This window comes from Nomascus leucogenys, chromosome 7b, assembly GCF_006542625.1.
Source record: "Nomascus leucogenys isolate Asia chromosome 7b, Asia_NLE_v1, whole genome shotgun sequence".
Lineage (NCBI taxonomy): Eukaryota > Metazoa > Chordata > Mammalia > Primates > Hylobatidae > Nomascus > Nomascus leucogenys.
Genome location: NC_044387.1, coordinates 12600540 through 12623752, shown reverse-complemented (window position 1 = coordinate 12623752; position 23213 = coordinate 12600540). Strand labels below are relative to the sequence as shown.

At 55.2% G+C, this 23213-nt stretch overlaps 1 protein-coding gene across 3 annotated transcripts in view; it reads left to right on the top strand.

Annotated features, from left to right (window-relative positions):
- TRIOBP (TRIO and F-actin binding protein) overlaps positions 1-23213 on the top strand; it is a 74029-nt gene that overhangs the window by 27210 nt on the left and 23606 nt on the right. For 2 of the 3 annotated variants that reach the window (XM_030815590.1, XM_030815591.1), the window contains exons 1-2: positions 17389-17569; positions 22902-22958. In XM_030815590.1, the coding sequence (XP_030671450.1) occupies positions 17393-17569; positions 22902-22958 (234 nt within the window). In that variant the 5' untranslated portion in view covers positions 17389-17392. Of the gene's footprint in view, positions 1-4784; positions 4900-5868; positions 6904-10109; positions 10188-12363; positions 12502-17388; positions 17570-22901; positions 22959-23213 lie in introns of those variants that run through there. The other variant, XM_030815592.1, reaches the window with a different exon arrangement.

The window sequence follows — 23213 nt, the reverse complement described above, 5'->3', positions numbered from 1 at the left end:
CATTTAGTATGCAGATGACAACCGTGTGGTCTCCAGCATTAGTATAATTCTTTCTTTGGCCTTAAAAACAAAAACCCAGAGCAGTTTTAGGTTCACAGCAAAATTGAGCAGAAAGTGCAGAGTTCCCTGCACAGCCTCTCCCACTACCAATATCCTGTACTAGAAAGGTATGCTTGTTTCCAGCTCCTGGCCTCAAGGGATCCTCCTTTCTTGGCCTCTCAAAGTGCTGGTGAGCCACTGTACTGGGCAGTAGGGTGATACATTTGTTACAATCCATGAACCTACACTGACAAATCACCCAAAGTTTAGGGTTCACTCTTGGTGATGTACAGCCTATAGGCTTGAATAAATGTATAATGACAAGTCTCCACCATTGTAACATCATGGAGTAGTTTCACCCTGAAAGTCTCCGGTGTCTTTAACTTTTTTGTTGTTGTTTGGAGACGGAGTCTCGCTTTGTTGCCCAGGCTGGAGTGCAGTGGTGCAATCTTGGCTCACTGCAACCTCTGCCTTCCGGGTTCAAGCAATTCTCCTGCCTCAGCCTCCTGAGTAGCTTTCCCAGCTACAGGCACACGCCGCCACATCTGGCTAATTTTTTTGTATTTTTAGTAGCGACAGGGTTTCACCCTGTTGCCCAGGCTGGTCTTGAACTCCTGAGCTCAGGCAATCTGCCCACCTCGGCCTCCCAAAGTGCTGGGATTACAGGCGTGAGCCACCGTGCCTGGCCTGACCTTTTTTTTTTGAAACAGGGTCTTGCTCTGTCACCCAGCAGGAGTACAGTGCCGTGATCATGGCTCACTGCGGCCTCAAACTGCCAGGCTGAAGCAATTCTCTCACCTCAGCCTCCTCAATAGCTGGGGCTACAGGCGTGTATCACTATGCCCAGCTAATTTTTCTGTGTTTTGTAGAGATGGAGTCTCACTTTGTTGCCCAGGTTGGTCTCAAACTCCTGGCCTCGAGCAATGCTCCCACCTTGGCCTCCCAAAGTGTCTTTGACCTTTTTATGATTACTATTTCTGGTCTAATGTCAATTTTCCTAACTTTGTCTTAACTAATAACTCAGCAGGGACATTAAGGTCTTTAAGCCAAAGTTAATTAATTTTCTTTCCTTTTTTCCAGGATAATTTCAGAGAGATAAGGTGTTTATATTAATAATAGAAACGAGAAATATGTTTACACTTTTATTAACCATTTGTTTTTACACGATCACTCCTATACATTTAATTATACTCTCTTTGAAATAACTTATTTACCTTTTAGGGAAGTTTTCATAATTTTACTGAATAATTAAATTTTTTACTCTTATCTGGCACCTTTTCCAAGTAGAAAACCATTCATCCTCTGAATATGGAAAAGTTTAAAACTATGTAGTGTGTGTGTAAGGGACAGACTGAAGCTTATGAGCGGGTGGCTGTAGGAGTGTGCTTTTATTTTCTCCTATTTCCTCATCGATATGTATTTATTGAGCATCTACTCTGTCCAAGTCTGGAAAATTTTTCTTAAAAGGTTATCACATCAAAGCATTGGGAGTTTTGGCTTGATCTTAATTTTTTTTTCCTTAGATGCCTTTGGCATCTCTTAGAGTCATGTAGCATTCTGTGGTCATTTGAATTCAAAACCCAGCCTTCACTGGATTTGCTAGACTTGATGGCTATGCTCCTTTGATTTTCTCTGGAGGTCGAAGAGCCCATTTAAGCTTCCGAAGGAAACATGTTTCCTTTGTCATGCTTGGTGCGGCCACACCAACCTTCGGGAACAGGTGGCCCCGAGGAGACGCTGTTGCTTCAGCATCGGACAAGCCGGGTCTCTGTTGGGGTTTCAGAATCTTCTTGAGTCCCTCGCTCTTTTCTCTCAATTCTACATGGGGGGAAAAAAGGAAGGCGAGTTCTCAGGAGGAATGCTCATCAAGCAAGCTGGAGTTCATATGGAAAATGCATCCGTCCGGAAGAGAACACACAAGTGCCTTGCCTCCCTGCACCGGGTGTTTCCACTATTGTCCTCCCCGTCCTCCCCATTAGGGAGGAACAGCCCACTGGGTCGTGTTTGGGCTCTTGCTTCATTGAGGCTCCTATACCCCAGTTCGGGGGACAGTTCACTCTAAGGCCTTCAGCTCTCACAGAGTAAGGAAACGTACTCACCTCAAATTAGATTACAAATTGGCTGGGTGCGGTGGCTCACGCCTGTAATGCCAAGACTTTGGGAGGTCGAGGCAGGTGGATCACCTGAGGTCAGGAGTTTGAAATGAGACCAGCCTGGCCAACATGGTGAAACCCTGTCTCTACTAAAAATATAAAAATTAGCTGGGCATGGTGGTGGACACCTGTAATCCCAGCTGCTCAGGAGGCTGAGGCAGGAAAATCGCTTGAAACCAGGAGGCGGAGGTTGCAGTGAGCTGAGATTGCACCACTGCACTCCAGCCTGGGTGACAGAGCAAGACTCCATCTCAAAAAAAAAAAAAAAAGAAAGGTTATAAACAGCCTGCCCAGGGAGCCCTCAAGCTCAGAAACACTTCCTCCAGGGAACTTTGGTTCCTCTCTGAACCAGCTGCCAATAACTGCTAACAACTAAAATTACTGTTCTTTATGGCTCTGATTCTAATGACATTGGCAAAAGACATGAAACAACAAAAAACTCCAACCCCATACTTTTTTTTTGAGACAAGGTCTTGCTCTTTCGCCCAGGCTGGAATGCAGTGGTGTGATCATGGCTCATTGCAGCCTCAACCTCCCAGGCTGAAGCGATCCTCCCACCTCAGCCTCCCAAGTAGCTGGGACTACAGCCACGTACCACCATGCCCGGCTCATTTAAATTTTTTTTTTTTTCCTGGAACAAGGTCTCATTCTGTTACCAGGGCTGTCTCAAACTCCTCGACTCAAGTGATCCTCCGACCTCAGCCTTCCCAAGTGCTGGAATTACAGGTGTAAAGACACTGTACCTGGCCTCCCAACCCCATTTTTTTTTTTTTTTTTGAGACAGGGTCTCACTATGTCGCCCAGGCTGGTGTGCAGTGGCACGATCTCGGCTCACTGCAACCTCCACCTCCTGGGGTCAGGCGATCCTCCTGCCTCAACCTCCTGAGTAGCTGGGATTACAGGCACATGCCACCACGCCTGGCTAAGTTTTACATTTTTAGTAGAGATTGGGTTTTACTATGTTGACCAGGCTGGTCTTGAACTCCTGACCTCAAGAGATCCACCCACCTCAGCCTCCCAAAGTGCTGGGATTAGAGGCATGAACCACCACACCTGGGCTAATTTTTGTATTTTTAGAGACTGGGTTTCACTATGTTGTCCAGGCTGGTCTTGAACTCCTGAGCTCAAGCCATCCGCCTGCCTCAGCCTCCCAAAGTTCTGGGATTACAGGCGTGACCCACTGCGCCCTGCCCAATCCCATACTTTTGAAGGTGTCGTTCCAGCATGGTTCCTCAGGCACAGGCCCACCACAGACGGCGGGGCCTACGGAGGCCTGAGCAGAGTTTCCTCATACTTCCCTTTTTGCTGCCTCATTCTGGGTCCACCACAGGGTGGCCTTTTTCAGGCTTCTCTTCCTGGTTCAGTTCATCCACCAAAGACACGGCCATTTGCTAACTGAGACCCAACCAAAATAAACATTCATGGAGCGGTTGGGTCTTTTGTTGTGACCCCTTAGGTAGAGGAAGGGAGAGATATGCCCAGGTTCTGTTTGCTGTTTCTACCTATCAATAGAGATACTACGTTAAACATTAACAGCCATGCCTCCCAGCTAGTAAGGGAGACAACTAACTGGAACTAGACTTTTTACACAAGTTAGAGATGATCTTCATCAGATGTGTCAATAACGCCTGAAGCCCAGTGTCTTAGAAATGACATTTGCCCAGGGCCAGGCGTGGTGGCTCATGCCTGTAATCCCAGCTACTTGGGAGGTTAAGGCAGAGAATCACTTGAACCCGGGAGACGGAAGTTACAATGAGCTGAGATTGCGCCACTGCACTCCAGCCTGGGTGACAGAGCGAGACTCCATCTCAAAAAAAAAAAAAAAAAAAGACATTTGCTTGGACAGTTCATGTTGGCCTCTCTGGAGTTGTCAGGGAGAATGTTTCTTCTGATCTTGCTCAGAGCTCTTTTGCCAACAGCTAGGATGGCCTGGAGTTTTCAAGGCTAAGCGCTGGGATTCGGTTGGTTAACAGTGATGGGAGGGAAAAAGGAAAAGAAATCCAAAATTTACAATTGGACAGGAAAAGGCAGAAAGAATGGAACACGGGGGCACACAGCAGTCTGGCTGTGTCATCCCACCTCGTGGGCTGTGATCATGATGTAAGTGCTTCACCCCTGGAACATAAGAAGCGCTCAATAAATGCTTTGTCATTATGATTATGTGTGCCCAGTGCCTGGTACACAGTAGGTGCTCAATAAATCTTAATTCCCGCAAAGACCAGTCTAACCTTTGTCTGGGGGTGGCTGGTGGGCTGCTGGTGGGCTGGTGGTTAGTCATAGGAAGTACTGGATGAGACAGGAGAGGGCCATGGCCAGGGCCAGATCCCCCTCCCCACCCAACCGCCTCTACTCCCCACTTTTCTCGTCATGTTCACAAGAGCCTCATGAGGCAGAACAGAGCAGTGTTAACCATCCCCATTTTTCAGAAGGGGAAACTGAGGCCCTGAGAGTCATCCTCACTTAGGGCCCTTCAACCAGCTTGCAGTGGGTTCCTGGCTGTCCCACATCTCCTCCTGTTGGAGGTGGGAGCAGAGGGGCTGGGGTGCTGGGAGTGGGACAGTCCCTCAGAGGAGTGGCTGCATTTGCTCATAGGAAGTCCGAGGCAGCGGGGGCCTTCCAGGCCCAGGACGAGGGACGGTCACAGCAGCCCAGCCAAAGCCAGAGCCAACTTCTCCGAAGACAGTCCAGCCCTGCCCCCAGCAGGCAGGTGAGCACTGCCAGCTATCTGGGGCCCCGCACCCCAAGGGGCGGCCACTGCCTCTTCCCTCCCGCTAGAAGCCAGGCAGGTGGCTTGGACAGGAAGGTCCTCTATGAAAGGGTTGGAGTCCAATCATGGGGATCCAGCTCTCCCCTCTCCCCAAGGGCCAGCAGTTCTTGGCAAAATGCGCAAGACCCCACATTAATCCTTTGAAGATAGCCCCTGTCCCATGCTATCTATCCCCTTCGTTTACTAAGTCTGCTGTCTTTTTTTTTTTTTTTTTTGAGATGGAGTCTTGCTCTGTTTCCCAGGCTGGAGTGCAGTGGGGCAATATTGGCTCACTGCAACCCCCGCCTCCCAGGTTCAAGAGATTCTCCTACCTCAGCCTCCCAAATAGCTGGGATTACAGGCACGTGCCACCACACCCAGCTAATTTTCGTACTTTTAGCAGAGACAGGGTTTCACCACGTTGGCCAGGCTGGTCACTCCTGACCTCAAGTGATCCGCCCACCTTGGCCTCCCAGGGTGCTGGGATTACAGGCGTGAGCCACTGTGCCTGGCCGATACTGCTGTCTTGAGCAGATTTCAGGGAAAGCCTTGAAGCAAGAATCTGGCTCTAAGAGCCCTCTCTTTCAGGGTGATTTGTATCTTTAACCAAACCCAGAGGGCTAGGCCCACCTCAGTGGAATGGGGTATTGCTGGTGGAGTTTCTGGCACCTGATAGCCCAAGTTGGAATCAGTATCTTTGAGAGGGGTGAGCAGGTCTTTGCAGATCTTTTTCTGGAACTGAGGAAAGCGGGTGAAAGGGAGGAGCTGACCCCCGAGGAGTGGGGCAGGGACCCTGCGTGCTTTTTGGCCTGCTTTGATCCAGGCTGCTGTGTGGACACAGCCTTGATTCTCTGGGGGCCTAAGAAAGGCAGAGCCGGCTGCCAGGTCCCCAGAGAGAGAGCCTCACCCACCCCCTCACCTCATTCCCAGGTGACCAAGCTCCCTGCCAAACAGGCAGAACTGACTCGGCGGAGCCAAGCAGAGCCCCCTCATCCTCGGAGTCCTGAGAAGAGACCTGAGGGAGACCGGCGGCTCCAGATGTCCCCGCCACCCCCCAGGACATCAGCCAAGACCCCTGAGAGGGAGCTGCGGACACAGAGACCTCTGGAGAGTGGCCAAGCAGGCCCAAAACAGCCTCTGGGGGCGTGGCAGAGTCAGGAGGAACCGCCAGGGTCCCAGGGCCTTCATAGACACCTGGAGAGGAGCCAGGAGGGAGGCCTGGGCCCTGGGGGCTGGTGGGGATGTGGAGAGCCCAGCCTGGGGGCAGCCAAAGCCCCGCAGGGAACATCGGGGGGCACTCCCAGGGAGTACAGGGAGAGCTGGGGGCAGCCAGAGGCCTGGGAGGAGAAGCCCACTCATGAGCTCCCCAGAGAACTAGGGAAGAGAAGCCCACTCACGAGCCCCCCTGAGAACTGGGGAGGCCCCGAAGAGTCCTCACAATCCTGGCACCCTGGGACACCCACTGCTGTGGGCTGGGGGGCAGAGGGAGTGTGTCCATACCCGCATGGCTCTGAGAGGCGACCCGAGCTTGACTGGAGGGATCTGCTTGGCCTTCTCAGGGTACCAGGAGAGGGGGCCTGGGCCCGTCTCCCCAGCCTGGACTGGGAGGGCCTCTTGGAGCTCCTGCAGGCCAGGCTGCCCTGCAAGGACCCAGCTGGACACAGGGATGACCCGGCCAGGGCTTTAGGGCCAGAGCTGGGTCCCCCAGGCACAAAGGATGTCCCTGAGCAGGGGTCACACAGCCAGCCAGAAGGCTGGGCCGAGGCCACCCCAGTCAATGGACAGAGCCCTGCACTGCAGTCCCAGAGCCCGGTCCAGCTGCCCAGACCTGCCTGCACCTCCACCCAGTGGCCAAAGATCAAAGTGACAAGAGGACCAGTGACCGAAACTCTGGCAGGCCTGGAGCAGATGGGCCCCCTGGGGAGCAGGAGCGCTGCGGAGGGCCCCAGCTTGCCAGAGCTGCAGGTAAGGAGGTTTCCACCCTCCCAAGGGTAGCCAGAAAGTCAGCCCCACCCAGCCAAGTCTCCTTGGAAAAGCCTCCCCTTTGAGTAGCCTAAGCTCCTGCATCCCCCTCCAGGCTCAGACCTCAGCCTCCCTGCTAACCACAACCCATCCTGATCACCAAACTGGCCCAACAATGATGATGAGCAACACAGTTTTAAGCGTTTATGGGCCAAGCCCTGATCTGAATGTTTGACGTGTGCTTTTCCCATTTAGTCTCCTTAGCAACCAGGTGAGAAATACACTATTTATTTACAGATAAGGAAACATGTGCAGGGTAAAGCCACTTGCTGGTGGGGCATGGGCGAAACCCAGGTCTGCTCAGTGCAAACCACACTGAGGCCTCAAGCAAGATGCTCTGGCCAGGGCCTGCTCCCCTCCTGGCTCCACCATATCTGGTTTATGTTGTGTCTGGTGGCACACACCTGACCCCACCTGGGACTGTAGCTAGTGTGGTCATGCCCCTTCCCCTGGTGGTACTCGGGTTCCTGAGTCCAGGACAGCCTCGCTTACCCTCTCTGGCCCCTACAGCTCCTCTCAGACACAGAGAAGAGAGTGCATCAATGCTCACTGGGTTCAGCTAGCTGCCAAGACAGGCTGCTTAAATGAGGGTCGTGTGCAAAGTTGGCCCAGCGCCGGGCACACAGTAGGTGTTCACCCTTCCCCTGCCTCACTGATACTTTGGTGCTGCCTTGAAGCCCAGAACATTCTTCATCTGAAGATGGTGGGCAGGGAGGCTCCTGGAGGCCAGAATCCTGCACACTGGCAATAGCTCATCGGGAGGACGGCATGTGGTTTTGAACACCAACCTCTCTCCCTCTGTAAGATGGACCAACTACTTCTCTGACGGGCAGCACTGGGGTGCCGTGGCGGTTCCTGCTTGTTTCTCCAAAGCCTCCTCATCTCCTAGATGCAAAGTCCGACGCCACCTCCCCCAGGATGAGCAGGGCTTCCAGGAATCAGGGTGCACCCCGTGCTGGGCCCAGGGCCTTGCCATATGTGCCTCAAGTGGATAGGAGGCAGCTGCCACTTGACAGATGGGGAAACTGAGGCTCAGACTCCTTAGGCATTTGCTGGGGGTCACACATGCATAGGTTGTGAGAAATGAGATCAAAGCATCCACTCCAAAGTTTGTGCTTTTATTTTTATTTATTTTTATTTTTTTGAGACGGAGTTTCGCTCTTGTTGCCCAGGCTGCAGTGCAATCGCACAATCTCAGCTCACTGCAATGTCCGCCCCCTGGGTTCAAGCTATTCTCCTGCCTCAGCCTCCCGAGTAGCTGGGATTACAGGCATGTGCCACCATGCCCGGCTAATTTTGTGTTTTTAGTAGAGATGGGGTTTCTCCATGTTGGTCAGGCTGGTCTTGAACTCCTGACTTCAGGTGATCTGTCCACCTTGGCCTCCCAAAGTGCTGGGATTACAGGTGCGAGCCACCATGCCCGGCCTAAGTTTGTGCTTTTAACCACCACGTCACAAAGCTCCTGAGCCCATGGGAGGACTGGAGAATCCTCTCCCCTGTATTTCCCTGTGGCTTTGATGAGTTGACCCTCTGATCAACTCAGTGCGTGGACATCAGAGAAGTAGGGATAAGTCAGCTCGTCCTGCCCTCAGGTTGCTGTCAGGCTTGTCGGGAAGGCACACAGACAGCTCAAGGAGGACACGGTGCTGTGTCCCGGGGCATGCTGGGTGCTACAGGCCGGCCAGGTCAAGAAGGAAGTTAGAAAGATTCTTCAGTTTCATGGTGAAGCTCAGGGTTCTCAGGAGGCTGGGAGATGGTGGCTGGGAAGGGATGGGAGCACCATGTGCTGAAAGGCATTTCACAGATGACAAAATGAGGAACCACCAGGTCCTGCTGGGGCTCCAGCTGCTCCTCTCTATGAAAATCCTTGGCTTGGCACGGCTGGGTGCGGTGGCTCACACCTGTAATCCCAGCACTTTGGGAGGCTGAGGCGGGCAAATCACGAGGTCAGGAGATCAACACCAGCCTGGCTAACACGGTGGAACCCCATCTCTACTAAAAATACAAAAAATTAGCTGGGTGTGGTGGCGGGCGCCTGTAGTCCCAGCTACTTGGGAGGCTAAGACAGGAGAATGGTGTGAACCCAGGAGGTGAAGGTTGCAGTGAGCCAAGATCACGCCACTGTACTCCAGCCTGGGTGACAGAGCGAGACTCCATCTCAAAAAAAAAGAAAATCCTTGGCATGGCACTCAAGGCTGGCTTCCCTTCCTTCCTTCCACTCCGGATTTGCCTCATTGGTGCTGAGCTGGCTGCAGGGCCTGTGAGCACATATCCCTGCCTTTGCACATGCTCTTCCCTTCCCTGTTCAGCCACCTGTTCATTGTTGAAGTCTTAGGTCAGGCTCCCTGTCCTGAGAAGCCCTTCCCTGAACAGTCACTCCTAGTAATGGTCCCCTTCTGGGCTTGGCAGTTTTGCTTCCATTTGTCCATGCAACATCCATCTAATGGGGTTGTCATTTCCCCATAAGCTCCACAGAGGCAGGACCTCTACCTGCTTTATCTCTGTAACTCTAGCTATGGCCCAGGGCCTGACATAAAGGAGGGGACAGCTCAGTGGATGCATGCAAGATGGAGGACAGAGGGGTCAGTGGGTGGACAATGGATGAATGGAGGGTGAATGTGTGAACGGGTGATGGATCAATGATGCATGTTGAATGAATAATAGACACTTTTGGATGGATGACAGATGGGTGATGATGGATGGATAGCTGGGTGATGAATATATGGTGATGGTGGATATATGATGGATGTTGCTTAGGTGATGGATGGATGAACATTGGGTGGAATATGGATAGATAGATGTGGCATGGATGGATGAATGTCGGATAATAGATGGTGGACAGATGTTGGAGATATGGGTAGATGGATGATGGATGGAGAGAGGGATATATAGGTATTGGGTAAATGGATACATGATGGATCAATGGAGGGTAGATACATGAATGGGTGATAGACAATGGATGATGGATACATGAGAGGGTGAGTCATGTGATAAGACACTGGATGGCTGGATGGATACATGGATCTACTGATGCTGGACGTTAGATGGGTGTTGCATGGACAGATGATAGAATGGATGGATGAGGTGGACAGATACATGCACCCTGGAGAATAAGTTGGGCTAAGCTGTGTCCTTTTTTTAATCTCCAGTTCCAACCAGAGGAGCCTGAGGAGTCAGAACCAAGCAGAGGCCAAGACCCCCTGACTGACCAGAAGCAGGCAGACTCGGTAGTTGGGTCATGGGCATGGGTACATACGGTGGGGAAGGGAGGGGGAAGCAGGTTGGAGATGGGCTTCGTTCCTCAGAAGAGCCCTAGAATCATCCAGACCAAAGTTGGCATTGCCATGGGGTCATCTGTGTGCATGGTGGGGCCTTAAGAGGGGCTCTGCAGGAGCCACCTTCTGGCTTGGGGACCTGGGTAGGTGGGTGATCCTGGGGTCAGAACCCTAGGCCATGCTTCTCATTTGCTGGGACTGAAAGGGTCAATGTCTTTCCCTGGGCAAATGATGGTTTGGCCCCAGTGGACTCTGAGGGAAGAGATCCTTCCGGTTTGAAAGGGCCAGGCCAGGCTGAAAGAGCAGGGCTTCCAGGAGCAGGAGTCAGAGAGCTGAGGATGTGCCCAGTCAGCCAGGCCTGGAGGGTCTCCAGGGTCCTGGAGGCGGGAGAGATATGTGCGGGGGTGGGACCCACAGATGCTGCTCTGAGGCCTGGCTGCAGCTGGTGAGCACAGCTCTGCCTGCCCCTCCCCGTGACCTGCCAAACAGACTGTTCTCGTCACCCTCAGCCTCCAGAGAGGTGAGATCAGAGTTGAGGGCCGTGGGGCAGTGGGAGGTGGGGGAGGCGGAGACAGACTGTTTGGGACTGTGTTTTCCGGTCCTCCTCTTCCCTCTGCTGCCTCCTGAAGAGCCAGGGGTGGCAGGGAGCGTCCATTGGGCAGCATGGAGCCTCCAAGTAGGGCCCTGCTGTGAGTCAAAGCTGGGGGAATTCTGCCCAAACCCTCACTGTGAGTTGAGGAAATGGAGGCAGGGGAGTCTTCGCAGGTTACACAGTCAGTGGCTAGCTGGACTGGGACTAGAACCCAGGGCCCAGGAACCACCCAGCGCTCTCTCTGCACCTCCACCCCACACCCATGCTGCCCCCGTCCCTGCCCTGGTTTCTTGCGTGGCTTCGAACGGCAGTGCTTTAACTTCGAGTGGTTCAGTCTTCCCATCTGTGGAACGGGAGGGGACAGGGGATGCTGGTCGCTAAAGGCGCTGCCAGCCCTCCCAGGGGCTCCGACAACTTTGCTCTTCCTCTTTCTGGGTTATTTCTTCATATCCTGGAGCCAGAGTAGTGAACAAGGCGGAAACAGCAATGCAGGAGTGCCCCTCTAGTCTCCATGAAACAAGCCCGGCCCATCAACGTGGAAAATATCTCAACCTACCCCCACCCCTAGGCAGCCTTGACTGCTCAGAACTGATAACCACCTCATTCATGCATTCATTCACACACTTAGTGAGCACCTTCTGTATACCCGGGTGTTGGTCACAGGTGAGTCAGAGCGCCATCAAAGAGTTCAGTCTAGTGAGATAGTTGCATGCCTGTGTTCAGGACTGTGATGGGGAATGTGGTAGCAGGGTCGGGGCACCCCTACCCCCAAAGCCCTCCTGGACCTGTGCTTTGATGCTTCAAGTTCCGCTTCCAAAGAGTCTGCAGATTCCAGAGCGAGGACCCCGGGCTCTCTCCTACCTTCCCAGTAACCTGCTATGTGTGACTTTGGACAAATGCCTCTGCTTCACGGGGGCCTTGCTTTCCCCAACGAGGACGACTCCAAAGCGGGAGCATTTGGGGGCTCTGCTAGGAGTGTCTGTAGAAGTCCACAACTCATCCCCTTCGCTGAAGCTGGGGTCACAAACCTAACACCCTGAAGGCCAGGCAGGTAACAACGGTGAGAAGGTGAGGGGAGGCACCGAGGGCACTTGTGTGACTCCTCGGTTCCAGATAGCTGTTGCCACAGGGAAGACGGGCCCAGAGTTTCCACATCTTTCGATATTTCAAGAAACACTGGAGACATGTATTTATATGTGAAAACTCTAACCGAATGTGAAATACTCTGAAAACACTATGTGGGCAGAAACATACCTGTGGTCTGCACCCCCTCCAGTTGGCGCCCGTGGTTTGACTTTCGGGTGATGACGTGCACACCTTCAAAGGTGCTGAGCCCTGGGAGCCTTGTCAGTCAAACACGATGTAGTGTGAACAAGTTAACTAGCTCTTGTCTCGGCAGTTCTGGGAGGAGAGAAAGATGGGAACCCTGGGGCTCCATGGCGGGGGGCACCACAGAATGGGCAGGGGAGGCTGAAGCCAGGGATGTCCCCATCCTGCCAAAGGGACCTGGGGCCAACACTGGACCCTGTTTGACAGGCAGACAAGAGGCCAGCAGAGGGCAAGGCTGGGAGCCCGCTCAAGGGCCGACTGGTGACCTCATGGCGGATGCCCGGGGACCGGCCCACGCTGTTCAATCCGTTCCTGCTGTCTCTGGGGGTCCTCAGGTGGCGAAGGGTAGGCTGGCTCCAGTGGGGACTGGAGGGGTGAGGGTGGATAGAGACGGGGATGGGAGGGAGGAGGGGATTGTTAAGCAAAGGAGAGAGAGTGGGGGCTGAGGAGGAGGCACCTGGGGCCATCGCATGACAGGAGAGGTTGGAGCAGAGCTCTTAAGCTCATCCCGGTCTTAGCAATCGAGTGGGTTTCCCACTTCCGGGGCAGGCTTGGGGGCTGCTTTCAGCTTTTGGAGTGAGGGGTGATGGAATAATCTACACAGCTGAAAGCTTCCAATCAGCAGCCTCTCACCAGCCCTGGGCCAAGGGGGAGCCAGGTATGGGGGAAGGGAAGGCGGGCTTATAAGTGGCTCTGGGATTGCAAAGTGTGTCTCAGACCTGGGCCTGAGCCAGTTTCACAAACATCTGGTGTTACGTAACCCATCCCCTGCCCAGAGAGGCCTGGAAACACTCAAGCCTCTGGCTGGGTTTTCCACAAGGGCAGGGAGCTGAGACCTGCTCCCTCCCACCCCCTTCACAGCACGACAGAAGGGGCCTGGCCATCTCCAGCAGCCACAGCCTGGCTCATGGGGTCTCTTCTCTCGGTGAGAGGCTGACTCTCTTACTCACCGCCGTTGGCTCTGAGTCCAGCACTAGGCTGGGCACCTCAGAGACAGTGTACCCATTTTACAGATGAAGGGACTGAGGCCCAGGGAGGTGAGCTGACTTGCCTGAGGTCGCACAACTTGGGGTATAAATGAGCAGATTTTCCTCATTCTCAGATGAGAGAAGGGCTGCAGCCAAACTCACTGAGCCTCGGTTGCCACATCTGTCTATTAGGAAAAAGTCTGTGGAGACAGGGCTGCAGAGACGGCTCAGGGAGATCAGGATGCATGGAGGTTGCGGGGCTGTTGTCGAAACACTAACTTTCCCATCCACTTCAGAATTTCCTTTTTTTTAAAATTAAGACAGAGTCTCGCTCTATTGCCCAGGCTGGAGTGCAGTGGCACCATCTCTACTCACTGCAACCTCTGCCTCCCGGGTCCAAGTGATTCTCCTGCCTCAGCCTCCAGAGTAGCTGGAATTATAGGCGCACTCCACTACACCCGGCTAATTTTTTGTATTTTTAGTACAGACGGGGTTTCACCATGTTGGCCAGGCTGGTCTTGAACTCCCGACCTCAGGTAATCCGCCCACCTCGACCTCCCAAAGTGCTAGGATTATTGGTGTGAGCCACCACGCCAGGCCTTTTTTTTTTTTTTTTTTTAATTAAGATAGAGTCTCGTTCTATTCCCCAGACTGGAGTGCAGTGGCACCATCTCGGCTCACTGCAACCTCCGCCTCCCAGGTTCAAGCGATTCTCCCATCTCAGCCTCCCGAGTATGTGGTATTACAGGTGTGTGCCACCACATCTGGCTAATTTTTGTATTTTTAGCAGAGACGGGGTTTCACCTCGTTGGTTGGTCAGGCTGGTTTCCAACTCCTGACTTCAAGTGATCCGCCCGCCCCGGCCTCCCGAAGTGCTGGGATTACAGGCGTGAGTCACCCAGCCGAGCCCAGAATTTCCTTTCGCTGCTCTTTGCGGTTAAGGCACCGAGGGTGAGCAGGCAAGCATGGTTATCTGAGTAGCGTGGTACCTTTAAGCCACGGGCAGTAATTACCTTGTCTAACTAAAGGTCACTAACACACAGCACATCTGGCAGGAGGGGGCAGGTAAGTCCTTGGTAGAGCGAAGGAGCGAAGCGGGGAAAGCACTCTGGGGTAACGATGCTGGTGATACTAACCAGCACTTATTGTGCACCTACTACATGCCCAGCTCTGTGTTCACTGCGTGGCGCCACCTAATTGCGTTTGATCCACATTCCTAGGCGCAGTTAGACTCATACTGTCCATTTTACAGATGACGAAGGTGAGGTTAGCTACAGTGCTTCTCTCATGTGGGAGTAAGGGAAATGAAGAGCTAGGGATGGAACTGCCAGCAGGGCCTCCCAGTTACACAGAGCAGATTTAAACTTCTCTTGGGCTGAAGCAGTGAAATTAGCCCAAGGCCAAGAGCCACAAAGCTTGGCGTCGAGTTCTGGCTTGGCCCCTAACTTGTGTGCCCTTCTCTGAGCCTTACCTTATTATTCTCGGTAGAGTAACGGTTTGAGACTGGATAACCTCAAAGTTTGGTAGCTCTGGTCTTTGCCAGTTTAATAACTCACCCCTGGGTCCCTGAGGCTGTGCCGTCTCTGACCTGCCAGGATGAGTTGTGGTTCCTTCGTCGGTGCATTCATTCATTCGACCCGTGCTTATGGAGGATGTACTGTGGACCTAGGCCCTAGGCTGGCTTCCAAGATGTAGACAAAAAACATTCCAGCCCTGGCCACTGGAGCACAGCTAGGTGAGGACACTGACATATAACTGATGAGAACAGTGTGGTCACCACTTTAGTGGGGAAATGTACAGATGTAGGGAGCACTGGGCCAGCAGTTCCTAAGTCTGCTGGGGACACTTTGGCTTCCTTTGGCCTGAGACTTGAAGGAAGAAATTTTCCAGGCCAACAGGCATTGGGAGGGGGAAGGAGGGAGAGGGAAGGGGAGAAAGAGAATCAGTGTGTGTGAGTGTGTGTGTGTGTGTGTGTGTGTGTGTGTGTGTGCGCGTGCGCGCTGGGGTATAGAAGACAGGAAGAGAAGTGTTCCAGGCACAGCAGAGAACAGTCAGGCGGTAGAAGGACCTGTCTTATCCTGGGAATTCCTAGTAGTCCAGTGTTGTGTATCTTTTTTTTTTTTTTTTTTTTTCCTGAGACGGAGTCTCGCTCTGTCGTCCAGACTGGAGTGCAGTGGCGTGATCTTCACTCACCACAACCTCCGCCTCCCAGGTTCCAGCGATTCTCCTGCCTCAGCCTCCCAAGTAGCTGGGATCACAGCCATGTGCCACCACGCCTGGCTAATTTTTTGTATTTTTACCAGAGACGGGGTTTCACCATGTTGGCCAGTCTAGTCTCGAACTCCTGACCTCAGGTGATCCACCCACCTCGGCCTCCCAAAGTGCTGAGATTACAGGCTTAAGCCACCGCGCCTGGCCTCCAGTGTTGGTATCTCTATTTACTTATTGTATTTTGCAAAATTGACCAAAGTATGTGTCTCTCCAGCCTGTCAAATGTGAATCTGGAAGGCCAGGATGACAGGCAGGAGCCAGGTTGTGATGGTTCCTGACTGCCTAGAACAAGAATGTAGCACTGATCTGTCAGCATTGGTGATGTGTGGAAGAACTCTGAGCAGGGAAGTGGTCTGGTCACTGTGTTGAGGGTACCAGGGGAAGTTGCAGGGGCCAGAAAAGCCTGGAGGAGGCTGGTGTTGTTAGGTGACCAGGGCACTGGGCCAGGACCCTGGTGGTAGGTAAGGTCTCCTGCGTGTTCATTCACTCTCCCAAGGACTGACTGCCTGAGTGAGGTGCAAGGGTAGGGTGAGAAAACTCAGCCTGGGGTGCCAGAAGGCCAGTTTCTAGAGTTAGATGGACTTAACCTTGGCCTCATTCCTCATGGTGGAGACTCCCGGCAGCAAATGCTGGGAAAGAACTTCAGCTCCCTGGGCCTCCATTTCTTTATCTGCAAAATGGGAACAGTAATTATAAAAGCAATACTTTTTTTTTTTTTTGAGAGGGAGTCTCGCTCTGTCTCCCAAGGTGGAGTGCAGTGGCACGATCTCTGCTCACTGTAACCTCTGCCTCCTGGGTTCAAGCGATTCTCCTGCCTCAGCCTTTCACATAGCTGGATTACAGGCACCTGACACCACGCCCGGCTAATTTTTGTATTTTTAGTAGAGACGGGGTTTCACCATGTTGGCCAGGCTGCTCTTGAACTCCTGATCTCAATGATCCACCCACCTCAGACTCCCAAAGTGTTGGGATTACAGGCATGAACCACCGCGCCTGGCAAGAGCATTAATTTTTGAACCCCAAATCAAGATGGTAGAATAACTGAAATGGCAATTGTTCCAAGCTTCCCTGCCTCCTAGCCTAAGGATAGCTAATGATAAAGAGGTTGTCCTAGGTGCCTTACTTGAATTAACACTTAATCCTTCCAGCAACCAACAGCATTACCCCATTTTACGGAGAGTGAAATTGAGCACCGAGAGGTACCTTGCTTAAGGTAACACTAGGTTGGAATCCCTGTGCCACACGAACTTCCTACTGCATTTAGCAACCAATTCCACTACCGTCCCTCCTCACCTGCAGGAAAAGAGCATCTAACAAACGGCCCAGGGTTCTGGGAACCTGAGCAACGGGTGCACGCCCACACCTGAAAAACCCCAAACCAAAAAAGACCCATTTGTGAGGAGTGGGCATTTGGGAAAGACCCTGCCATCCAATAATTCATTTTGTGTCCAGCTTACTAGCTAGGAATTCCGCCTCCTCCTGTGTGACCTCGGGCAAATCGGCTCACCCCTCTGAGCCTCTGTTTTCTCATTAGCAAAATGAGACCTCCCTGGCGAGTGGGACCCGCTGAGTCGTTAGTACTGGGTGCTTTGCCCCGCTCCCCGCCAAATCAGGGCGCCGAGCCCTAGCGGACCCATAGCTCCGGGGCCGGGTCGGGAAGCGCAGCCTGAGCGAGTCGTGCCACGCCCGGCCGCCCGCATCCTCCGCCCCCGCGCCATTGCCGGAGTCACCTGCACCCTGGGCCCTTCCTTCCTCCCAGCGCGCCCGCGGCCCGCGCCCGGCCGCCACCGCCCTCCCCTCCCTGCGGCCCCATCCGCCAGCCCCACCGTCCCGCCGCCCTCGCGCCCCCGTCCCGTCGCGGCAGGTCCCGCCCCCGACCCGTCCCGCGCTCCCATTGGCCCGCCGCGGCCCCCGCCGCTGTTTGTCTCGGCTTCCCCGCCACCCATTGGCCCGCTCGGGTCCTCCCAGGAAGTTTGAAAAAAAAAAAAAAAAGTTTTATGGGCGGATGGAAGGGGCCGGGGCAGAGTCGGGGAAGGGAAGGGCCGGAGGCGCGGCGGCGGGCGGCCGAGAGGGGCGGCGGCGGCGGCGGCGTCCCCGCGCCGCGGAGCCCGGCGCGAGAGCCGCGTCCACCTTCCTGCCTCCTGCTCCCGCCGCCCTGGGGCGCCGCCATGACGGTGAGTGTCCCCGTCGGCCGCCTGCGCCCCAGGCCGGGAGGAGGGCGACGACCCGAGGCAGAGCCCAGCCTCTCCCCTGCGGGGCAGCCCCCTCCTCATTTCCCGAAGGCGAGAGGAGGGCTGGGCCGGAAGACGAGGCCACCTCCGAAGCGCTTTCGGCCAGACCGGCCTCACCCTTCCCGCAGGCTCATCCTCGCCTTCCCTCGCCCACTCGCCCCCGGGAGCCCAGGCGACCCCGAGGGGACGGAACGACCCGTCCCGGGCGCCCCCTCCTCACACTTGCGGCACCAGTCACGGGTGGATTCGGGGCGACCCTTTCCCACCTCCCCTCCAGCCCCCTAGGCGAAGACCCGATTCCCCAAGGCGGCCAGGGGCCCCAGGGAGGAGCGGAGGTGCGCCTGGGCTGGGGAGGGGCGCTCCTGGGCGCGGATGGGTCGCGCTGACCCGGGCCTGGGCAGGCTGGCCCTCTGTGTGGCCGCTGGCCCGAGGTCGGGTGGGCGAGAAGTGGCCGGACCGCCCCACCCACAGTCCGGGAGCCAGTCCCCGGACCTCTGAAGCAGCGGGATACCACGTCCTCCTGGGCTTGCACTTTGCAGCGGTCGTGGGGCCTTGGGACAAGCCTGCGAGTCTGGGTAGGGGGCACGATGGCAGGGGTTTGCCTTTCTCATGGGGGTGAGCTGTACCCAAGCCCCATCAATTACCTGTGCCATAGTTAGAATATTGAGCCTCACAGCTGGGTTCGCTGGACTCCCCACTTCACAGCCGGATAAACTGAGGCTTGGGGAGGGGCGCTGGTGAGTTGCCCGAGGTCACCCCAAGTATAAGGGAAGGAGTAGCTCCTTTCCCGGTCCTTCTGGCCCACTGACCGTGATGTTCGGGAAGGGAGGGGTGGGGCTGCTTTTGGTTTCTGGCTAGTGCTTCAGGGAGGCTCTGACAGCCCAGTGGCCCTCCTGGGGGAGGATAAGCAGGGTGTGTGTGTGCACAGGCGCCAGTAGTCCTCTTTCAGGGGAGTGGAGACCCTGCGGAGGAGTGGGCTGGGCTGCTGGGGGGCGTGGCACGCCTAGCCCCTGCCCTGTGAGTGTGATGGCCAGACCGCCTTGCCTGGACTTCCTCGGCCTCCTCCTGGACATCCTGCCACCTCCCTGCTGGCCCTTCCTGTCGTCAGCAGCCTCCCCTTCCCTGTCAGGAGCAGAAGGGATGTGGGGGGAGGAGCTGAGTCAGTGTCCTGGGGCCAGGAGGAGAGCGGTTGCCTTGCCCACCGGGTGCCTGCCCAGCCCTCAGCCGGGTGCTTTCACGTTACCAGATTTGATCCTTGAAGGTTGGTAGTAACATCGTAATCAAACAGATGAGGAAACCAAGATGTGGCGAGGTGAAGTGTCATGCCCCAGGTAACTCAGTGAGTCCCAGGCTGAGCCAGAATTTGTATCCAGGTGCGTTCCCGCTTTCTTTCACAGTTGCCTGTCGTGGGGGCAGCACGTGCTGAGCAAGGGTAAGGCTGCCGGAAGCAGCGTGTAGGGTGCTTGGAAGAGGTACAGCACATCCCTGCTGGTGGCAGGAGCCTTCCCGAGGGAGGTGTCCTCCTGTGATTATAGGGCTTTGTCAGGCGGAGATGGACTAGCGAGGAGACAGCAGTGTGGACAGAAGCGGGTGGTCGTGTTTGAGAAGCAGCAAGAGCATAGGGAAGGGGTCTGGGGAGGAGGGCCTCACTGCTAGGGCTTGGTCAGAGGCAATAGGGAGCGATGAAAGATTTTAGAGCAGAGGAGGCTATGATCACCATTAATAGTGTTCATTGAGTTTATCCTGTCTGCCATGCAGACCTCAGCCCGCTCTCAGCTGGTGCTCCTCCTGTACCCGCCTCACACCCTCCTCCCCTGGCCCCCGTGCCCTGAATCAGGGATCCATATAGAACAAGTGGCACAAGTGTGTGAGTGTGTGAGGCTCCAGGACTTCAGGGAGTCGGGATTCTCTTCTACCCCTTTTGCCTTTGCCTGGGTGCAGCTTTGCTCCTGGAGCAGCCTTCCCCCTCGCCTGCTGGGCATCAAATTATATTTGGTCCCTTGTTTACTGTCTCTTTCCTACAGTCCACCAGGGCAGGGGCCACAGCTCTTGGTCACAGCTAATTTCCTGGCCTAGAACAGTGCCTGATGCTTTAAAAAAAAAAAATTTCTGCAGACACTCCCTGAGCCCCCATCTGTGCTGGGTCCTGGCAGGTAAACAGTGTGTGCCCCTGACTGTGAGTTGCATCTAGTCTAGCCTGTGAAGTATAAGTAAAGGGCCTCAAGATAGTCACGGATGCAACAGAGGCCTCTGAGAGGGGCCGTGGGAGGGCAGGACAGGGGCGGCTGGTGCGGTGAGTGGCATGAAATGTGAAGGGACCTCAGAGGTGGCCATTAAGCTGAGTCTTAAGGCCTGAGTAGGGGCTTGCCTGGTCACCAGAGGAGGAGGAAGCCTAGTATTTCAGGCCAAGGACATGGCACATATGAAGGGCCTGGAGTCCTGGTGTGTTGTGATCAGCAAGGAATATGCAGTGATATAAACACGGGCCCCTCAGCAAGGGGAGGCCAGGCTGGAAGAGTGTGATGAGGCTTCCCTGCCATCCTGAGGCAGCTGGACTTTGTTTTACAGCCACCTGGAGACTGAGTGTAGTGGCTTATGTGTGCCTGTAATCCCAGCGTTTTGGGAGGCTGAGGTGGATGGATCCCTTGAGGTCAGGAGTTCGAGACCAGCCTGGCCAGCATGGTGAAATCGCGTCTCTACTAAAAATACAAAAATTTGCTGGACATGGTGGCGGGCGCTTGTAATCTCAGGTATTTGGGAGGCTGAGGCAGGAGAAACGCTTGAACCTGGGAGGTGGAGGTTGCAGTAAGCCGAGATGGCGCCATTGCACTCCAGCCTGGGCAGCAGAGACTCTGTCTCAAAAATAAATAAATAAAAGCCACCTGGAGCCGTCCCTGGAACTGTTAAGCAAGCCTGGGTTACCAAGCCTTTTTGAGTGAGTCCCGCCAGCCCGAGGGTGCGTAGAAAGGCTGTGTCCCTGGCCAGGTAGGAGGCGGGGCTGTGAGAACCTGCCAGTACTCCCGAAAGGTGGAAGGAGAAACTGAGCTTCTAGCAGGTGAAGAAGAGGTAGCTGGGCCTAAAGAGCCCTGTATGAAGGGGCATCGTGGGAGATTTAGATGATCGGACCTTTTGACCCTGGGGACAGGCTTCCCTGCCAGTTTAAAAACTCACACTGGTTGGCCGGGCACATTGGCTCACACCTGTAATCCCAGCATTTTTGGAGGCCGAGGTGGGCGGATCACTTGAGCTCAGGAGTTTGAGACCAACCTGGGAAACATAGGGAGACCCCATCTCTACAAAAAAAGAAATTAGCTGAGCATGATGGAGTGCCTATGTCGTCCCAGCTACTTGGAAGCTGAGGTGGAAGGATCGCTTGAGCCCGGGAGGTTGAGTCAGCAGTGAGCCGTGATCACACCACCACACTCCAGTCTGGGCAGCAGAGCAGGGCCCTGTCTCAACAAAACAAAACTCAAATTGGTGACCTTCTATCCCCAAGGTCACTGTGTCATGGCGTGCCTGACATGGTATGTGATGTGTCTGTACTGGGCTCTGGAGGATCACCAGGCTTCTCCTTGTACAGACACGTTCAGTCCTGTCGGAAGCTGCGGGAGGGGAGGACCGCCCCGTCATTTGCCACATCAGGCAGCCAGGACTCAGAGAGGGGATGTGACTAAGGAAGGTCACAGCGACTTTAATTCCCAGGCGGCCCTAGAGGTTCCAGCCTGACAGCCTGTCATTCCGCCCCGATCTCCCAGCCCTGGCCCAGGGACTTCCGCCTGGGACTGCCCAGTGGTGCCAGCTCTGTGGGCGCAGGAAGCCTGGCTCCTCTGGGCTAGGTAGGGGTTGGGGAGATGGCCCAAAAAGCACAGAAATTTAGACCAGGGGGTAGATATTTCCTCAGCAAGTTTTTCCTGAGCCTTGCTGTGGTCAAGCCCCCTGCAAGGCCCTGGGGCCACAGGAGGGTCCCAGACTGAGGGGAAATGAAGCCAGGTGTGGTCACCAATCTTCATTCTTAGCTTAGGATCACCCTGGGCAGCCTCCGTCTCAGGTGGAAGACGGGGTGGGCAGAATACAGAGCAGTGGGACAAACGCAGCCCCAGGGGTTCTCGGCCCTGAGCAGAGCCTGTGTCTCTCCCTTAGACAGGTATGCAGGGAGGGGCTGGGATGCCAACCTACTGGGTCCCCCAAATGTGGCTATGGGGGGGTTCTGGATCTTCAGCTGCCCCAAGCCCCCCTTGGTCCACTTCCTATACCTGAGAAGGGGCTCTGTGGGTGGAGGGTGGGTCGGGAGAGGTGGCCAGGCAAGGTGGCTGTGGTTTCCAGCTGCCACTGTCACCGCCCACCCCACTGAGCCATGCCACCTGCTCTCTGCACGCAACCAGACACCTTGGCCTGGTGAGGCCTCGATGTAGGGGCTGATAAGTAGGCTCAGAGCCATGGCAACAGGTGGCCACCTCCTCCCCACCGGTGGCAGGAGCGGAGACTGCAGAGGGACCGGCACTTAGATGACAGAGGTCTCCCTAGCAGGAAGGGAGGGTCTGGTGGTTGGCACCCACTAGATGAGCATGGTCAGAAAAATGCCGGGATGAGCAACTTCTTTATCTAGGCCTGGGTGGGGGTGCCTGGCACAGGTCTCCATGGGACATGCTGCAGCTGGTAGCCCCCAGACCCCGAGGCTGTGCCCCCCTGGGCGGCACCCGGAAGGTAGGGCTTGCCAGGACTGACCCTTCCCAAAGAGATCTAGGTGGGGACCAGAGGGTTTCTGACCCCAGCCTGCGACTGGCTCCACCTCCCATAGTCTCCTGGAGCCGAGGAAAGGGCAGGACTGGCAGGCCCATGGGAGGGTCCGTGGGGCACTTGGTCCTTGTCAGAGGGAGGAACTGGACAGTTTGCGCAGTGCTGCTGGTCTGGACTGCCCTCTGAGCTCTCAGGGGGTCTCTATACAGGCAGAGTCCTCCCAGCCCCTCTCTCCCACTCTTGGGTGAGGGGTTGGCTGGAGAGAGGCCCCTGGGACATCTGGGTTTGTGTGCCAGCCACCCAGCCCAACTTCTCGGCTCTCCGAGTGCCACTATCAGGAAAGGCGCCAGGGCTGCCTCAGTGGCTGGGAGGCCTGCTTGGACTTGGGGGTTACCTAGGGCCTTAGCCCTCTTGGCTGGCTTCCCAGGAGCTCGGTCCCACAGGACTTGGGGACAGGGTGGGTGCAGCACGCCCCCCTCACCAGCCCACATTGGCTTCCTGCTGGATCCGACTCACCTCCCTCCTCATCTCCCCACAGCCCGATCTGCTCAACTTCAAGAAGGGATGGATGTCGATCTTGGACGAGCCTGGAGAGGTAGGAGGACTGAGGCGGGAGGGGAGGAAGCTGGCTTGTGCTGCTGCTGGGCCCCTGGGCAGCCCAGGAGCTGGGGCTGGTGTGAGAACCCTGGGGGTGGGGCTGGGAGGGGCTGAGGCTGCCCATCAGGCTTCTGCTTCCTGAAGCAGTCTGCGGTGTGTAAAAGGGGTTGCAGCAAGGGGCCATCTAGCCCCTCACACCCAGTGCCCTATCCCTTGATCTCGTCAAGAGTCTCTTGGCCCTGCCACCTCAGTA